Raw genomic sequence first — 17211 nt, 5'->3', positions numbered from 1 at the left:
CATTTCCCCGCCCTTCCGCGATCACTCACGCTTCAGCTGCGCTTATTGGCCAGCAGGCTCAGGGGCCCCCTTTCCTATTGCCCATTTTCTTCGTCCTGTCTCCGCCTTCTTCGTTTCCTCTTTCTAGGCGACCCACCCTCTTCCCGCCTCCAACCCCACCCACCCTTCCATCGATTGGCAGGAACCCAGTTTTCTCTCTCCTATTATCCGTCCAGGTCCTCTGGAGAGGGCGGGAGGAAGGAAAAAAAAAAAAAAAAAAAAAAAAGGGGGGGGGGCGCGGGAGGGCCTTCCCTCGCGCAGGCGTAGTCCGCCGAGACGCTGGCGGCTCTTCAGCGTCTGCGCAGGCGCGACGTCGGCAGCCGGCCCCTCGCTGGGAGGGGGCGGCGCGAGCGCGCGAGCAGGGTGAGAGGCCGGGAGACCCCGGCGCCTGCGCCCCCGACCCCTGGGCCGCCTGCGCGCGCCGCCCGCCGCCCGCCGCCCGCCCGCCGCCCGCCCGCCGCCCGCCGCCCGGTCCCGCCCCGCCCCCGGCGCGCGCCGAGCCGCGCCCTTCGCCCTCTCTGCAGCCGGGCCGGGCTGCTCCGGGCGGCCCGAGGGGCGGCGCCTTCTGCGGCCTCCGCGGCGGGGGGGATGTGAGCGGCGGCCCACCGCTATGGAGACGGGCCCGGCGCCCCTGGTGGCCCCGCCGCGCCGTCACGGCGCCTCCGCTGCTGCCCCTTCGCCCCCGCCCCGGGGTTCCCGGGCCGGGCCGGTCGTAGTGGTGGCACCGGGACCGCCGGTGACTACGGCCACTTCTGCCCCCGTCGACCTGGTGGTCCCCGGGGAAGCTCAGCCCGCCTGGGTTCCAGGATCGGCACAGACGGCGGCCGCGGCGGCCGCGGGCAGCACGGTGGTGGTGCTGACCCTGGAGGCCTCGCCCGAAGCCGCGAAGACGCAAGAGTCCCCTGCACCGGCGGCAGAGGCGGGAGCAGAGACGTCAGTGGCCTTGGCTTCGAGGGCGGACACTCCGAAGACGGAAGAGGCTCGAGCCTCGCCCATCCCAGGACCAGGGACCCCCACCCGGACCCCTTCCAGAACGGCGCCTGGAGCCCTGACTGCCAAACCCCCGGTTGCCCCCAAGCCGGGAACCACAGTGGCTTCAGGAGTGACTGCACGGGGTGGGGCAGGACAGGTGACAGGTGGACATGGAGCTGCAGCAGCAGCAGCAGCAGCAGCAGCAGCAGGGCCCGCGCCTCTGGACCCCTCAGGGCCTGTCACCGGCCCCCCCGGGACGTGTGAGGCTCCGGTGGCTGTGGTGACGGTGACCCCAGCTCCGGAGCCTGTTGAAAACTTTCAGGACCTGGGCTCCACGTCCAGCCTAGGACCTGGCATCTCTGGGCCTCGAGGGCAAGCCCCGGACACCCTGAGCTACCTGGACTCCGTGAGCCTCATGTCCGGGACCTTGGAGTCCTTGGCGGATGATGTGAGCTCCCTGGGTTCAGACTCGGAGATCAATGGGCTGGCCCTGCGCAAGACGGACAAGTATGGTTTCCTTGGGGGCAGCCAGTACTCAGACAGCCTGTGAGTACACCGTGGACACCCCGTGGGGCTGCCCGTGGAAGCTGGGGTGGGGGAAGGCGAGATGATGTGCCTGGCCTGTCCCGACCCAGGGAGTCATTAGCAGGATCTGTAGTGTCTAGAGCATCCTGGTGTTGCTGTGGCTTCAGAATTGGGGATCAGGGGTCAAGGCAGTTATCTGGGTTTACGCCTAGACCTTGCCTAGGACTGTGTCCTTGAGGTAGTGGTGTCCCTGTTCCGGTGCCTCAGTTTCCCCTGTGAATTGAAGGGTTGAATGAGATGATACCTGCTAAGCAGCTAAGATGCTAGCTGCTTGGTATGAAACTTAACAAAAGGCCAAACATTCTGGAAGGTAGGTTGGACCAGGGTTCTGCTAGACACCTTGGGTCCCTGAGGGCAAGATGGATCCAGACACCTTCAGAAAAGCAGCAGGCAGAATGGTACGGGAGGAAGTCTGGCTGATGGAGGAGAGGCCCCGAAGGCAGGGTTTCTGTGAGAGCAGGCTTGTGTTTTCACTGAAGGAAAGGGATGGGGTGGCCTCTTCCCCATTTCCTCATCTCCCCTGCCCTTGTCGGACTTTCCTAGTTCCTTCCAGGGAGGGGCCTGAGTCACTCCTAAGGTGGGGGTGTGATTGCTCTGACTTCTTCCTTCCCCCTCTCTGGATCCTAACCAGTGTTCCTGTGCTCTCTTAACCTGCTGGCTAGTCAGTAAGCTGGTTAGTTCAGCCTAGAGCATTGCCCGAGGACACTGCAGCCAGGCCTGTACTGAGCATGACTGAAGTGGCACTTTCAGGGAGTTCTTCTGGAGGGAATGTCTAAGCAGTTAGTTTCAGTATAGTTGGTTGGTTTAGCCTAGAGATGAGAGGGTTTGTGAGCACCTGGATGTGAGAAGTCTGCTGAAGAGGCTGTCAATCAGGAAGATGGACGGGACTATTACAGGCAGGGCTTAGAAATAACAAAACTCAGAAAACTTGATTGAGCACCAGCACTCACCATCAGAACTCTGACTAACTGAAGTTTGGCCCTGGTCCTCTCTCCTGCACCTTTTTCAGCTTATAAAAAACAAAACTAGCACCCTTGAGTTGCCTCCCTCAAATAACATGGGTCTGTGTGACCAGTGGACACTCCTCAGTACTAGTCAGAGGAACGTGGGTCAAATTCAGTTTTAGAATATTGCTCCTGTGTCAGGCACGGTGCTGGGTGCTGTTTCTCTTTCTGTAACTGTCACTTCGGAATCTATCTTCCATGCCAGAGGAACTACCTCTGAGACAAGGCCGACGGCAACGTATTAGCACAGACACTTCTCTTACAGGGTAAAGTCCAAGCTTTGTGTGCCGGGCTCTGTACTAAATTAGTAGTGGATTATTCAGGCCTACCCACCTGCCAGGAATGCCCTTCCTCCCCTTCTCTGCCTCCTAGTTTCTCCTCACTCCTTTTGGTACACTGCTGATGTCTTTTCCTCCAGGAAGCCTTCCCTGGTACTGCTGTCCTCGTAATAACGACTCTTGTGTCATTGCATTTTTTGTGTCCTAGTGGACATGCCCACCCTTTCTGTTTTTAAGATTTATCAAAGTTCTTGTGTAGATGGGCGTTTGGCCTGCACTCATGTCTGTGCACCATGTGCATGCAGTACCCAGGGAGGCAGAGAGAGCTTCAGATCTTCTGGAACTGCAGTTTTTTCTGGACCTTGGTGAGCTGCCATGTGAGTGCTGGGAACTGAACCGTGGTTCTCTCCCAGAGCGTCCAGTGCTCTTCGAGCTGGGCCATCTCTCCAGCCCTCCCCTCCCTTTGTAAGTGCTAATGTTCCTAAGGGCAGGAAAGGCAACTTACTCCTCCCAGCTCTGAGAGTGTGGAACTGATTTCTGACAGAAATGAGAGGTGATGTCTCTGTTTAGGGAGTATCTAGCACAAAATAAATTAATATATAATGAGCTCATATTTAACAGTCTTTTTATGCTCTTTGCTTGGTTGGTTGGTTGGTTTTGTTTTTTGAGACAGGATTTCTCTGTAATAGCCCAGGCAGTCTTGGAACTCTCTTTGTAGACCAGGCTGGCCTCAAACTCACAGAGATCCACCTGCTTCTGCTTCCCCAGTGCTGGGATTAAAGGTGTGCGCCACCACCCAGTTTATGCATTTTTCTAACAATCTTCGTGAGTATAGGTAGTGGCATCCTGCTTATAGGTGAGGACAACACCCAGGTCACTCACAGGTTAAGACTCCTAGCTTCTAAGGGGCAGAACTGGGTTTTGACTTAAGTCTGTGGAATTTCTAAAACCCGTGCTCACTTGCTCTTCCATTTTTTTCTCTGGAACTGGTTCCTATAAGTAACCAACCTTTGCCAGACAGATGGAGCTGACAGAACAGTATCAGAGCAGGAGCATTCATCTGCTTGGGAATCTGGGGAGGTTGCAAAGCGGGGGAGAAGAAGTCACAAATGGTCCAAGAAATCTCGTGTCTCATAGGGTAAAACGAGAGGTCACTACGTGTACTAAGTGAGCCCTCCCTATAGGCAATTGACAAGTCCTTTCAGGTAGATACTGTTATTTTCTCTGCCTTACAAATGAAACTGAGGCCTAGAGAAATTGAGTGATTTGTTCAAGGTCACGCAATGGATAAATGGTAAAACTAGGACTTAGATCCAGATTTAATACAAATTGTGACTTATATTTAATTAGCATTATTTTTGCAGTGCTGGCACTGAATTCAGGGCCCTTCACATGCAAGACAAGCACAGTACCACTAAGCCCCGTCACTAGCCAGAATGTATCTTGGCAGTATTTACCAACATCGGATGTCAGAAATGGGATTTGAATTCTGTGTGTAAAGATCCAGTAGAGAAGGAAGCCTTTGAAATGTGGTGGACAAGGCTTTAGATGGCCAAATATTCAGACATTTTGATCTCACACAATTTCTAGTTTCTCAGTTGAGCCTGAGAGAACTGGCTGGCTCAGTTTCCCCAGTAGCCTGGGCTCTTACTATGGCCACTGACCTCTTGCATACTTATCTGATTCTGCAGAGAGAGCTCTATTCCTGTGGATGTGGCTCGGCAGAGGGAGCTCAAATGGCTGGAAATGTTCAGTAACTGGGATAAGTGGCTGTCACGGCGTTTCCAGAAGGTTTGCGGGCTGTATGGTGGGTTGGGCAATGTGCACGGGTGGGGGAGGGGCAATGCTGGAAAGCCCAGAAAACTGTCTGCCCTCCTAACGCATTGAAGATCAGTAGTGTTTTAGCCAGGCCGGGTCCAGCTTTGTCACATCTGGCATGTGGGAAGAATGTCTCTGGGAGCCCGGTGGCTGGTGGGGAAAGCTTGGATGGAGAATGTTCCAGCCACGAAGCCGTCACCCTTGATGCTACTCTGCCTTAGGTAAAACTTCGCTGCAGGAAAGGGATCCCCTCGTCTCTCAGAGCCAAGGCCTGGCAGTACCTGTCTAATAGCAAGGAACTTTTGGAGCAGAACCCGGGCAAGTTTGAGGTTTGTGCAACTCCAAGGTGTGGGGACACATGGCATTGGCTCTGTAGGAGAAATCAGTTCTTCCAGATCCTGAGGTAATCCCTGCTCTCCTATTGTAGGAGCTGGAACGGGCCCCTGGGGACCCCAAGTGGCTGGATGTGATTGAGAAGGACTTGCATCGCCAGTTCCCTTTCCACGAAATGTTTGCTGCACGAGGAGGGCATGGGTAAGAGCCTGACTGTGTGGGTCAGTTAGCAAACATCTGGAAGGTTCTGGGTATAGGGCTTGGTCCAAGCAATTCTTGCCCTCTAGGGTTCTTAGAAGACTGATTGTTACTCAGTTGAGTGTCACGTAGTGTTAAGTGTCGAGGGAGATTCTAATGTGGCCTTTGTGTAGCATGTCAAGGACTATTAAGGTTGCATTTGTGCTGGGTTTTAAAAGATGGTTGGGGCTCGGACAGGGTAGGGTTTTCTTCCATGAGAGGTCCCATAAGCAGTGTCTGGACAGTGGGTTATTATAGTGCTGAATCTGGAGGTTTGGGCCAGTTCACCAAGAGCCAGAGCACTTGGGTTTTTGTTCTGTAGGTTAAGCTTCCTCAAGATGAAATATAGGTATCACTCCTTGTTAGTATACAAGGTGATCTTGGGTAGTTCTATGGCCTTTCTGTTGTGTTGGAGCTCATACCTAGGGCCTCTCATGTGCTAGGCAAGTCTTCTACCTCTGAGCTATGTTCTCAGCCCTAGATGAACATTTTTCTTTATGTAATTTAAAAAACAGTATGTATATATTTGTATATATTGCTTGTTTGTTTTTTCTTTGAGAGAGTGTCTGACTATGTAGACCATACTGGCTTCAAAACCATGTCTATCTGTGCCTCCCAAGTGCTAGGATTCAAAAGTATGCCACCACTACATAGATAGTGTGGGGTTTTTGGTGGTGGTTGTTGGTTTTTGGTTTTTTCGGTTTTTTTGGTTTTTGTTTTTTTTTTTTTTTGAGAATGACCTTGAATTTGCTGGGTCGCCCAGAGTGATCTGAACTCAGTATTCTGCTGCTGCCGCCCAAGTGCTAGCTATGTACCACCATGCCTAGCTTAAATAAACGGTCATCTTGTAACAAATAACAGTTGAGTAATCTACTTCTGCCAAGTACTATTCCAGTCACAGATGACAGGGATGGGCTAAAACCCCAAATCTCCTTGTGTGGTCCCAGATGAAGGGGAGTGTGTGTGTGTGTGTGTGTGTGTGTGTGTGTGTGTGTGTGTGTGTGTGTGTGTAGTAGTGGAGAGGGCTCTAAAGTACTGAAGGAGAATGGAGATCATGTGGGGACAGGGTTACAAGAACAGACAGTCTGAGAGACTTGTTACCTGCTAGTCAAGATCAGAGAATTGCGGGGACAGGTAGGTTTGGGGTTATGTCAGAAGTTTTAGAGTCAGACCTGGTACCTCATGCCTGTGGTCTCAGGTACTTTTATGTGTTGGGGTGGGAGCTGGGTATCAAATCAACACTTAGGAAGCTGAGGCAGGACGGTTGCCATGAATTTAAGGCCAGTCTTCCATCTTGAGTTCCAGGACAGTTTGGCTAGAGTAAGACTCTGTCTCAAACTAGGAGGGGGTTGCTTATTGGACATCCACGGCAGGTAGGCAGTTTGGGTACCCAATAAATTATAAGTCTGGATTTCAGGAAGATAGTGTAAATTGGCAATAAATTGGGAATTGAAAGTGCGCTTATGGAGGGATTAGACTCACCATGGAACAAGATGAGGTCACAGAGCAGCAAGTATCGACCCAAAAGGAAGATGTGACCTGGTGTGGTGGTGCACACCTTTTAATCCCAGGACTGGGTAGGCAGAGGCAGGTGGATCCCTGCGAGTTTTAGGCCAATCCAGTGTACAACATAGTGAGTCTTAGGCCAGCCAGGCATGCATAGTGAGACTTGTCTCAAAAAAAAAAGGAAGGTAAGCAAGCAAGCTTAGCCTTGAAGTACCAATGTTTTGGGATGGGACAATGAAAAAAATTTGACAGAGGACACTAGGGACAGAAGGTATAGAGGAAGGAGGGCGAGTCTGACTTCTGAAAGAAAGTGAAGAGCCTCAAGGACCCACTTCCGGAAATGGTGCTGAGGGATGAGGAAATCAAAACTGAGAATTAATGAATTAGTTTGGATGTAACACTATGTAAGTCATTAGTGACTTTGAGACAGTCTTGCATTTATAGCTGAGCTAGCCTCAGAGTTCCAGAAATCTTCCTGCCTCAGCCTCTTGAGTCCTGGAGTTAAAGGTGTGAGCCACTCCTGCTGGCTTCTTAATGATTTGATAAAGGCACTTTTGGGGAGCAGTAGGCGAATGCCTACAGGAGGAAGGACACAGGACAGTGAATGTATTTTCTAGAGCAGCCTGGCTGGCTGGGTAAGGAAAGAGAGTGTGTTCTTGGAGGGAGAGTGGGATGAAGGGACAAGAGTGAGGGTCAGTGAGGTGGCTGAGTGGATAAAGGCACTTGATTTATAAGCCTGACAACCTCAGTAAGAAGAAGAAAGAAGAAACAGCAGGCCTGGACGTGTAGCTCAGTGATAGAGTGCTTGCCTAGCATGCACAAAGCCCTGGGTTCAGACCTAGAACTGCAAAAGAAATAATTTAAAAAGCAGATTATTACTATGCTGATGGGAATGATTTAATAGAAAAATTGATGAAGCAGAAAAGATGGCACACTCACAGCAGAAAGGAAGGCTGGCATCTAGTCATAGGCAGAAGGGTGGATATGGTTGAGGCTACATTTTTGTATGTCTGGTGCCAGAGGATGTCAGAAGAAGTGTGGGATCATCTGGAACTGGAATTACAGATGGTTGTGAGTCACCATGTATGTGGGTACTGGGAGCTGAACTTGGGTCCTCTGCAAGAGCAAAAAGTGCTTTTAACTACTGAGCCATCTCTCCAACCCACTGTATTTTGTTAGTGGGTCAGTATAGATTACTTTTACTATGTACTAGGTAAAATAATCAGCATCATCAAATATGTTATTTCATTAGAACTTTTGCGAAGTAAATAGCAAAGTAAGTAAATAGGGTGGGAATGTAGCTCACTCAGTAGAGTGCTTGTCTACCATGCATGGAGCTCTGAGTGATTTTCAGCACCACAGAAAACTAAGTGTGATGGTCCATATCTTTAATCCTGGTACTGGAGAGATGAAGGCAGGAGGATCAGGGTTCAGGGCCATTTTTGGGTACAAAGGGTTATAACCCAGCAAGGTCTACGTGAAACCCCACCTCAAAAATTTTTTAAAGTAATAATGATGTAGTTGCAGATGAGACATAAATGACTGGATTTGGGGTGGTGCTAATATAAACAGTATCGATAAGTATTTGGGGGCAAGAGAAAGAAGTCAGAGAAGGAAGAAGCTATGGAGGGAAGAGAGCAGATGTCACTGAAGTTCAGGACACAGTATGGTTCGGACTTGGTAGCCACCCTCTGGGGCGCTGCTTTGGAGTAGGTGGAACTGTCGGGTATGATGGAACTCAGCAGAGGAAGGGCTAGAGCACAGATCTGGTTCAGTACAGAGATAAAGATGTGAGGTCCAGCTGCTTTCCTGGCCTTCACCAAGAACCAGGATTATTTGGCATGCTGGGAGGTCTGATGAAATCCAGTGAAACAGATAACCCTGTTGCTTGCCTGCCTCGGGGTATAAAAACACTTGGTTCCAGAGAAGGGCTGATACCGTGGCTAGTGACAAGTTCCTGGAGAAAATGACCGTGATTGCTTTGGGGTGGCTGCAGGTGAAGAAGGACATGAGGAGGAAGTTTATGGGTTGTGCAGCCAAGGGAGAAAGGCCAGGGCCTAGAATGGTGTGACTCTGGACCTCTGGTAGGCAGGTCTGGGAAGATAGAAGGCTAAGTGGTCGTAAAGATAGATTAGCTTGGAACTTGCTGTGGGAGAGTTCTGGTCCAGGTTTAGGGGCAGGTCTGACGATTGCCCTCTTCTGCACTCACTTAGGCAACAGGACCTGTACCGAATCCTGAAGGCCTATACCATCTACAGGCCTGACGAGGGCTACTGTCAGGCCCAGGCCCCAGTGGCTGCCGTGCTGCTCATGCATATGCCTGCTGAGGTCAGCACATGTGGACCTGGTTGGGGCGGGGGCGGGAAGATCTTGACATACCATGGTGATGGGAGAGCTGCCTGCTCCCTGCTTCTCAGGCCTGTCCCTGCCTCCTTGTTGTTGCTTTCTTAGCAAGCCTTTTGGTGCCTGGTACAGATCTGCGACAAGTATCTCCCAGGTTACTACAGTGCAGGGCTGGTGAGTGTCGGAAGCTGGGTGCACTGGGGCTGGGACTTCCCCCAAGGCTGCCCTAGGTCCTTGCCTTGCCTCATTTGTCCTGGTCTTCTACCACTGAGGTTCAGACACCCTCTTAGGTTTTGGTGCACCTGAGGGAACTTAGCAAGCCGGAGCCGTTTCTCATTGCTCTTCCCCGCCTCTAGGAGGCCATTCAGTTGGATGGAGAGATCTTCTTTGCACTCCTGCGCCGGGCTTCCCCGCTGGCACATCGGCATCTTCGGCGGCAGCGCATTGACCCCGTGCTCTACATGACAGAATGGTTCATGTGCATCTTTGCCCGCACCCTCCCCTGGGCTTCAGTGCTGCGTGTCTGGGACATGTTTTTCTGTGAAGGTATTTCAGTGGCCTCCTAGGCTGAGGGGGGCTAGGATTTGTCACCTTCTTGGTAGCCCATGGACAAAAGTATTGTTGGGCCTAAGCTTCAGAATACGCAGTCTGCAGGCAGGATAAACAGGAGGACCTGTCTTGATTCAAGCCACCAGCCTAGAGTCTGCTTGCCTTCCAGAAACCTGCAGCCTGTAGCAGCTTCCTTCACCTATAAGGCGGGCAGTAAACAGCAACAGGGACTGTCTTTTCTACATGAGACAGGCTGAGATCCTGGACCTGATCTCTCTTTGCGCCCCTCTCTGACCCTGTAGGCGTTAAGATCATCTTCCGAGTGGCTCTGGTCTTGCTGCGACACACATTGGGTACTGTGGAGAAGCTTCGTTCCTGTCAAGGCATGTATGAAACCATGGAGCAGCTTCGAAACCTGCCACAACAGTGTATGCAGGAGGACTTCCTGGTGCATGAGGTAGGCCTACAGCCTCAGCACACCTTGATCTGCCTCAGCCCATACCCAAGCCCATCTATACTCTGGCTCCCATGTCTTCTGTCTAGGTAACCAACCTCCCAGTGACAGAAATATTGATTGAGCGAGAGAATGCAGCCCAGCTGAAGAAGTGGCGGGAGACGAGGGGAGAGCTACAGTATCGGCCCTCACGGCGACTACATGGCTCCCGAGCCATCCATGAGGAGCGCAGGCGGCAGCAGCCACCCCTGGGCCCTTCCTCCAGCCTCCTCAGCCTCCCTAGTCTTAAGAGCAGAGGCTCCCGGGCAGCTGGAGGGGCTCCCTCCCCACCACCTCCTGTCCGCAGGGCTAGTGCTGGCCCTGTCCCTGGGGCCGTGGTCACTGCTGAGGGACTGCATCCGTCACTTCCTTCACCTACCGGCAACAGCACCCCACTAGGCACCAGCAAGGAGGCACGGCGGCAGGAGAAAGAGCGGCAGAAGCAGGAGAAAGAGCGTGAGAAGGAGCGTCAGAAGCAGGAGAAGGAGCGTGAGAAGGAGCGGCAGAAGCAGGAGAAGGAGGAGAAGGAGCGTGAGAAGGAGCGGCAGAAGCAGGAGAAGAAGCGGGAGAAGCAGGAGAAGGGCCAAGGCCGGAAACTTTCCTTGCGCCGAAAGGCAGATGGGCCTCCCGAACCCCATGATGGTGGGGACAGGTCTGCAGCTGAAGCCCGGCAGGATGCTTACTTCTGACCTCTTGCTGGGTCGGGATGACATGGCCTGGCAGGGTGTTCTCCCAGCTTCCTTGGCAGGCTCTTCCTTTTTCTGAGGAAAGTGGCTTGATTCCCTGGACTCCTTGCCAGCTGCTGATCCTACATGGCCAGGACAGCCACAGTGCACGGGACAGCTGCATTTCCTAGGGTAGCAGTGACCAAGTCTGGAGACTCTTCGTCCAATTAGGCCCAGCTTGGGGTCTCTGTCAGGCCTACGAATTCCTTCTGGGGTGCTGTCTTCATTTGCCATTTGTTACAAGGGTGACTCTTGGCAATGGCAGTTAGCAGTTGCAGATTCTTACACTCCAGTGGCTTCCCTTAGATGGTGGAGCTAGGTTCCTTTTCCTGTCTTGGGGCCCTGCCTGTCACCCCACTGTCTTTCTGGGGGCCAAGGCTGTTTTCTCTCTCCTGGATGTCCTTGTGTTGTAATTATGTACAGAAGGTCAGGTTGGCCTGGGGTGGAGTGCTCTGACCTGTGTTCCACAGTGCTCCTGTACTCCATTTATTTAAGGGGACATGCAAGGAAATGTCCTCCATTTCCTTTCCACCTATGCCCTGCTCTCCCTCCTAACCCACTTGCTTTGTATGCTCAGGCTTCTCTGCTGCCTCATCAGGAAGCCTGTTTCATTTTGTTCCTTTCCAGCCATCAAGCCCCTCTCTGAGTAAGGGTCTTTCTTCCCTTGAGTCCAGGGGTGGAACCCAATGTTTACATTCTCTTCTGTCTTGGTCCCATCCCAGTGGTGGTTTTGTGGCGCTTTGAGGAACCGGAAAAAGAACCTGCTGTTATACCTGGAACTGTCTCCTGCCTTGTTATTTAAAGAGGGCTTTGGGGTAAGGGGAGCCAGGAAGAAAGTCTGAGTCCCAATAGGCACAGTCTGCTGACATTAGCAGGCACATCTAGACCCTTGCTCCATCTCTGATCAACAAGCATAGTGGTCCACCTCCTGCCTCAGCTTTGCTTGAGATCTGCTGCCTCAACTATCACTGGTTTCCTGGGACAGCTCAAAGCACTGGGATCTCCTTTCCAACTCCTAGAAGCTGAAGGGGGGGCTGCAAAATCAGTCTTCAGACTGACCTAAATTCTTGGTCAGCAGCTCAGTACAGTGCCTGGGCCTGGGTTTTTAGGGTGGGCTAGCTACTACCTTCAGTTCATCTTAGCAGGTGTGCACAACCTATTGCCCAGTAGTTTTTTGCGTGGCCCCCCACCTTCTACCCAGGGGGTCAGGATAGTAAAGGCGTGGGGTTCCGTGGTGCTAAGGTGGAGCTCCTCTTGGCAGTTCAGCAGGATGAGGCTCAGGTGTGTGGTCTCCAGGTAGGCAGAAGAGGAAGTTCCCTCCTAGACCAACCAGCAGTGCTGAGAGCTGGTGTTTCAGGCTCCTTAGCTAGTGCCCTCCTGGTCGAGGACCTGTTCTTGTGCTCATGCAAGAAACAAAAGACACATTTCCAATGAAATTTCATGGTGATTGAGAATGGAGAAAATCCTAAAGCAGAACGGTGTGGTCCATCTGGCCGCCCTCATCCAGCTCCTGCAGGATCACCTGAGTTAGCTAGCCTGGGGGTGGAGGTGTTCTGGCTTTGAGTCGTTCCCAAGAGCTCCATTTCTAGACCTCACTATACGGGGAAGATCTCACCTGGCTCCACCTCTGCCGGAGCCGGATTCCATCACCTCGCAGTTTGCTAAAGGGTGGGGTAGGCTTCACTTTGCAATTAGTTCAAGAGCTTTTCTGGGTGTACCTGACAGCAGGACATTATGGGTTTCGGGCAGAGTGCTGGGCACCAATGTCAGTGCCACTTCCTGGTGTGGCTGTTCCACTGCAGAAACTAGGAATCGAGTAGGGAACAGACATGCGGCAAATGACCTCCTGGGTCCTAAAAGGAGCTAGGTTTGGAAAGTGCCCAAGCGCTGACAATGAGAACCAGGGCTCAGTAAGAAAACGATTTCTTTTAAGATCCCCGTTGGGCTCAATCTCGCGACAATCAATGCTGCCTCTATTTCTCGAGGGCTGGAATTGTGTCTCGCTTGGAAAGCAGGGTTTCTACTGAACGCCGTTGGGCGCAAAGAACCCTTTCTATAATGTCAAACTGGAACCCACAGCCTCTGCTCGGCCCTTGTCCCTCCATCCAGGCCTTGGGCACCTCTTTAAGCAGACAGCGCCACGTGCTCACCAGAGCCTCCACTGCAGAGGAGTAACAAACACTTCCCGCCATCCTCAAAGCCTGGTGAAGCAGGTAGACGAGAGTTCACGCGAGTCTTTTTGGACCTTACGTCACTTCCTGCGGAGACCGCCTCTGCTAAGGGTATACATCCGCCCGCTCCGACAGTCTTTTGGATAGGAATGAAGCCACTTCCGGCCCTCACGCTGTCCTCCACAATCTCCTTCCGGGTGATGGAGGCAAGTGCCCCGGATGTAATACTGGCGAAAGCATCTTTGCTTTTCTTCCCCGCCTGACCCTGGGTTCCTAGGTGAGCGCCAGTCGGTAAGACTGTTCGAATCCGTGCGGATTTGCTTCCTCCTCGGTCTGTACGCAGAGTCAAACATGGTCGGGCGGTCGCTGCGTGGAGTTGAGGGTTCGAAGCAACTAGGGCGCCAGCTCTTGGGTCCGACCGGGCTCTGAGGGCACTCGGGTGGGAGAGCCGGTTGAGTTCTGGACTCGGGACTGGTAGGGGAGTGGTGGCGTAGAGGGAGCCTGGCTCTTTTCCTGGGTGGGAGTACCCACAGGGTCCGCGCGGGGGCGGAGATCCCCCGTGCACCCCCCTTTCAGTGGCTCTGCCTGCTAGCTCTTCTTTCAGATGGTTTAGCGGTCCTTCCTCTCAAACGGGACCTGGCGCTTACCAAGGAAAGTGTTTCTGGTGCCGAGGCGCTCTCTGGCCGGCTCTCCTTACCTCATTTCCTCACTCCGTGTCTTTATCCGAGGTCCAGCTGGAGGGAGTGTTCTGTCAGTCATGCCCAAGAGGAAAGTGACTTTTCAAGGGGTGGGAGATGAGGATGATGAAGATAAAATCAGTGTCCCCAAAAAGAAGGTGAGATGGGCAGACTCCTAAATTCTGTGGAGGATTGAGGGGAAATAAGAGGGAGGAGTCTGCTGGGAGGAAAGCTGAGAAAGGAAACAAAGGGTTAGTTTTCCCTGGTGCACTGGGTTTAGGAGGTTTCCACTTCGGACACCGATCCTGGACTGGACTATTTGGGAAACTAGCCAGTAGATTGAATTTCTCATTTGCTGCTTCCTCCTCACAGCTGGTGGACTCTGTGGCTGGAGCAGGGGGTCCTGGGAGCCGCTTCAAAGGCAAACACTCTTTAGACAGTGATGAGGAGGATGATGATGAGGAGGGGTCCAGCAAGTACGATATTCTGGCCTCAGAGGATGTAGAAGGTGAGCTATTCCCATAGCATTAGCTGTGTTGGAGGGACAAGTCTGAATATGGAGGTGGGAGGTGAGCCTGTTTCTTTTTTGCATGCCTAGCAAGGGGTCCCCATGTCTTTGGTGCAGGTCAGGAAGCAGCTACTCTCCCTAGTGAGGGGGGTGTGAGGATCACACCCTTCAACCTGCAGGAAGAGATGGAGGAAGGCCACTTTGATGCTGATGGCAACTACTTCCTGAACCAGGATGCGCAGATCCGAGACAGCTGGTTGGACAACATTGACTGGGTGTGGCCCAGGAGCTGTCCTGGCTGGGCCGGGAATGGAGGTGCTGGGCCTGGGCCCTGGTGGAAGTTTGTAGGAAAGAATAATTATCTTTCCCTTATAGGTGAGGATCAAGGAACGGCCACCTGACAAGCACCAGGTGTCAGACTCCGAGGAGGAAGACAGCGTGGGTCAGACTCCAATGAGTGCCCAAGCCCTCCTGGAGGGACTGTTGGAGCTGCTGTTGCCCAGAGAGACAGTGGCTGGGGCACTTAGGCGCCTGGGGGCCCGAGGAGGAGGCAAAGGGGACAGCAAGGGGACTGGACGGCCCAGTTCCCCACAGCGCCTGGACCGGCTCTCTGGGTTGGCCGATCAAATGGTGGCCCGAGGCAACCTTGGTGTATACCAGGAGACAAGGGAGCGGCTGGCCATGCGACTGAAGGGTTTGGGGTGTCGGACCCAGGGATCCCACGACCCGACACCTCCACCCTCCCTGGACATGTTTGCCGAGGAAGTGACAGAGGGGGAGCTGGAAACCCCAACCCCTGCCCATAAAGGAGGTAAGCTTGGTGGGCACAGGAGGGGCAGTGTGGGCAGCAGACCGGGCGCCTGAGGCCCAAATACCTTTGTTCCAGAAGCTGAGTCGGTGGGAGATGGCCTGATGGATGTGATGTGGGAATATAAGTGGGAGAACACGGGGGATGCAGAGCTGTATGGCCCGTTCACCAGCGCCCAGATGCAGGTAAGCCCCTTCCTGTCTCGTCCGCCCTTCCCAGCTCCTGTCACCTTTCCTCAGCTCTGTCCTCTCTTCCTGCAGACTTGGGTGAGTGAAGGCTACTTCCCAGATGGTGTTTATTGCCGGAAGCTGGACCCTCCAGGCGGTCAGTTCTACAATTCCAAGCGCATTGATTTTGATCTCTACACATGAGCCTCCCAAGGGCCCAGCGTGGCAGCCCCTTCTTTCTGGGACTTGGCAGAGGCGGCTCCAGCTGCCCTGGGCAGTGAGGATATTGGAAGCTACTTTTCAGCCAGTTTCCCTTTCCCAATAAAAGCCTGAGTGTGCATCAGGGCCTGGACTGTGCTGATAGCCAGAAGCCAGGGCTCTTCTTAACTCCTGTTGGCCTCACCTGGTCCTGAGTGTTTCCTCCCAAGAGACTCTTCCTCTCTGGCGTCTTGGACCACCTCAGATGTTCTCCCCTCTTGGTGGCAATGGTAGGGCTGTCTGGTGTCCTGTGACTGCCATGTTAAATTCCCTTCAGTCACTCTGTTCTCCTGCCTCCCTGCAAGTCCTTGTTCTGCTGATCTTTGGCTTTAGGACCTCAGATTCTCTGGGCTGGTGGCCCCCTTGCTCATGACAGACATGTGAGAGAGTTTGAGGTCCTGTTGAGAGCACACAGGAAGCCTCTTAAACATGGACTCTCCCCCCAGTCTGACTTTCCTGTCCCTAAGAGTAGTCCCATAGCTCTTAGGGGAAGTGCAAACTCAGTAGCCCTCCAAAGCCACCTGGGCCACCATGCACAGAGAGGGACAGCGACTTCCTGGAGATCACATAGTAAATTAGGGAGCTGGCCCAGGCCCAGTGAGCTGCTTCCCCTGACCTTTCTTGGCAGAAAGTTTTGCTTCCTTGGTCTCTCAGGCCCTGCAGCTTACATTTTCTGGGCTCCCACATCTCTGGTGCAGGGTTGGTGCCTTGAGGAAAGATCCCTGGACTATTCCCCTGCCAGGAAGCCGAGTGCAGTGGAGGGCTGTGGGAGGCAGACAGAGAGGCACTTCACCTCCACTGGCACTGCTCTGTGTCACCTCCCCTGTACACGAGAGGTGCCCTGAGAGCTACAGACTACCAGGCTAGGAACTTGGAAAGTAGGGGCTTTGGCTTGGTTGGGGCAGAGACCCCAACTTCTTTAACAATTAGACCCTGTTTACTGCCAGCCTAGACCACAATTTCTTTGACTTCGAGAAGTCCATTAGTGGTAAGACATCTACTTAATGTTAGTGTAAGGTGTTACTGGTTAAAGGATGGACTTCTTTCAGAGCTACTGAGAAGTGAAAAGTGGGTGTCTAGGAATGGGTGAAATCCTGCCGTGTCCGTAGCCTGAGTGAGCGTTCACAAGTATTTGGTGAGCTGGACACTGAGAGCTTCCCTGAGGTGTCCTCCAGCTTCCTCAGATTTGACCAGTCTAGAGCTGATTTCTTTCCTTTACTGCTTTCTGTGTGCATTTTGCTGTTGACATCCAGGAGGGGGCAGAATATCAGTCCCTAAAGATACCCACTCCTGAAACCCAGACCCTGTGAATATTACGTTACGCTTTACGTGGCAGAGGGAAGGGGGCTGTGCAGATTTGGTGAAGTTGATTTTTTTTTTTCTTAAATATTTTGAGATGGGGTCTCACTGTGTAGTCCTGGCTGACCTGGAACTCACAAGAGATCTACCTGCTTCCACCTCCGAAGTGTTGAGATTAAAGCTGTGAGCCACATGGTGAACAAAATTGAGAATCTTTGAAACCGGGAGATTACCTTCGATTATTGGGTTGGGACCATTGTAGTCACTGGGTCCTCGTGCTGGAAAAGGACTGAGAGACTCCCAGCAAGAGAGCAGAGGTCTCTGAAAGATGGAAGAGAGGAGTATGGTCGGGGTGCAGGTGGCCTGGAGAAATAAAATACAGAAGGGTTCTTCTCAGGCGAGTGCAGGGTGGCAGTGATAAACCAACTTTGGACTTGTAAC

General features: G+C 52.9%; 2 protein-coding genes across 6 annotated transcripts; both read left to right on the top strand.

The window, feature by feature from the left end:
• The first annotated feature begins 502 nt into the window (after positions 1 to 502).
• Positions 503 to 11661, top strand: Tbc1d10b (TBC1 domain family member 10B). Its single transcript, XM_036193130.1, has 9 exons — positions 503 to 1557; positions 4570 to 4669; positions 4918 to 5025; positions 5124 to 5230; positions 8986 to 9100; positions 9224 to 9289; positions 9472 to 9661; positions 9967 to 10121; positions 10208 to 11661. The coding sequence occupies exons 1-9, from the start codon at positions 650 to 652 to the stop codon at positions 10844 to 10846; spliced, it is 2388 nt and encodes a 795-aa protein (XP_036049023.1). The 5' UTR covers positions 503 to 649; the 3' UTR covers positions 10847 to 11661.
• A 1591-nt stretch (positions 11662 to 13252) lies between these two features.
• Positions 13253 to 16886, top strand: Cd2bp2 (CD2 cytoplasmic tail binding protein 2). Of its 5 annotated transcripts, none has more exons than XM_036173873.1 (7): positions 13253 to 13330; positions 13788 to 13888; positions 14103 to 14238; positions 14356 to 14513; positions 14614 to 15049; positions 15125 to 15231; positions 15307 to 16886. In XM_036173873.1, the coding sequence occupies exons 2-7, from the start codon at positions 13811 to 13813 to the stop codon at positions 15415 to 15417; spliced, it is 1026 nt and encodes a 341-aa protein (XP_036029766.1). In that variant the 5' UTR covers positions 13253 to 13330; positions 13788 to 13810; the 3' UTR covers positions 15418 to 16886. The 5 variants fall into 5 exon arrangements, with proteins under 5 accessions (XP_036029766.1, XP_036029761.1, XP_036029772.1 ...); XM_036173868.1 differs by having other exon boundaries at positions 13264 to 13344; XM_036173879.1 differs by having other exon boundaries at positions 13268 to 13344; positions 13782 to 13888.
• The last annotated feature ends 325 nt before the right edge of the window (positions 16887 to 17211 follow it).

This window comes from Onychomys torridus, chromosome 1 (genome assembly GCF_903995425.1).
Source record: "Onychomys torridus chromosome 1, mOncTor1.1, whole genome shotgun sequence".
Classification (NCBI taxonomy): domain Eukaryota; kingdom Metazoa; phylum Chordata; class Mammalia; order Rodentia; family Cricetidae; genus Onychomys; species Onychomys torridus.
The sequence above is the reverse complement of the archived record's forward strand: the minus strand, read 5'-3'. Positions and strand labels throughout refer to the sequence as shown.

What these genes read in the sequence shown, in the direction of transcription:
- Tbc1d10b (XM_036193130.1), top strand. Translation starts at nt 650, where the DNA reads ATGGAGACGGGCCCGGCGCCCCTGGTGGCCCCGCCGCGCCGTCACGGC. An exon ending in TGTCACGGCGTTTCCAGAAG is followed by an intron (nt 4,670 to 4,917) that starts GTTTGCGGGCTG and finishes ACTCTGCCTTAG; the next exon opens with GTAAAACTTCGCTGCAGGAA. An exon ending in AGGACTTCCTGGTGCATGAG is followed by an intron (nt 10,122 to 10,207) that starts GTAGGCCTACAG and finishes TCTTCTGTCTAG; the next exon opens with GTAACCAACCTCCCAGTGAC.
- Cd2bp2 (XM_036173873.1), top strand. Translation starts at nt 13,811, where the DNA reads ATGCCCAAGAGGAAAGTGACTTTTCAAGGGGTGGGAGATGAGGATGAT. An exon ending in GGCCTCAGAGGATGTAGAAG is followed by an intron (nt 14,239 to 14,355) that starts GTGAGCTATTCC and finishes TCTTTGGTGCAG; the next exon opens with GTCAGGAAGCAGCTACTCTC. An exon ending in TCACCAGCGCCCAGATGCAG is followed by an intron (nt 15,232 to 15,306) that starts GTAAGCCCCTTC and finishes CTCTTCCTGCAG; the next exon opens with ACTTGGGTGAGTGAAGGCTA.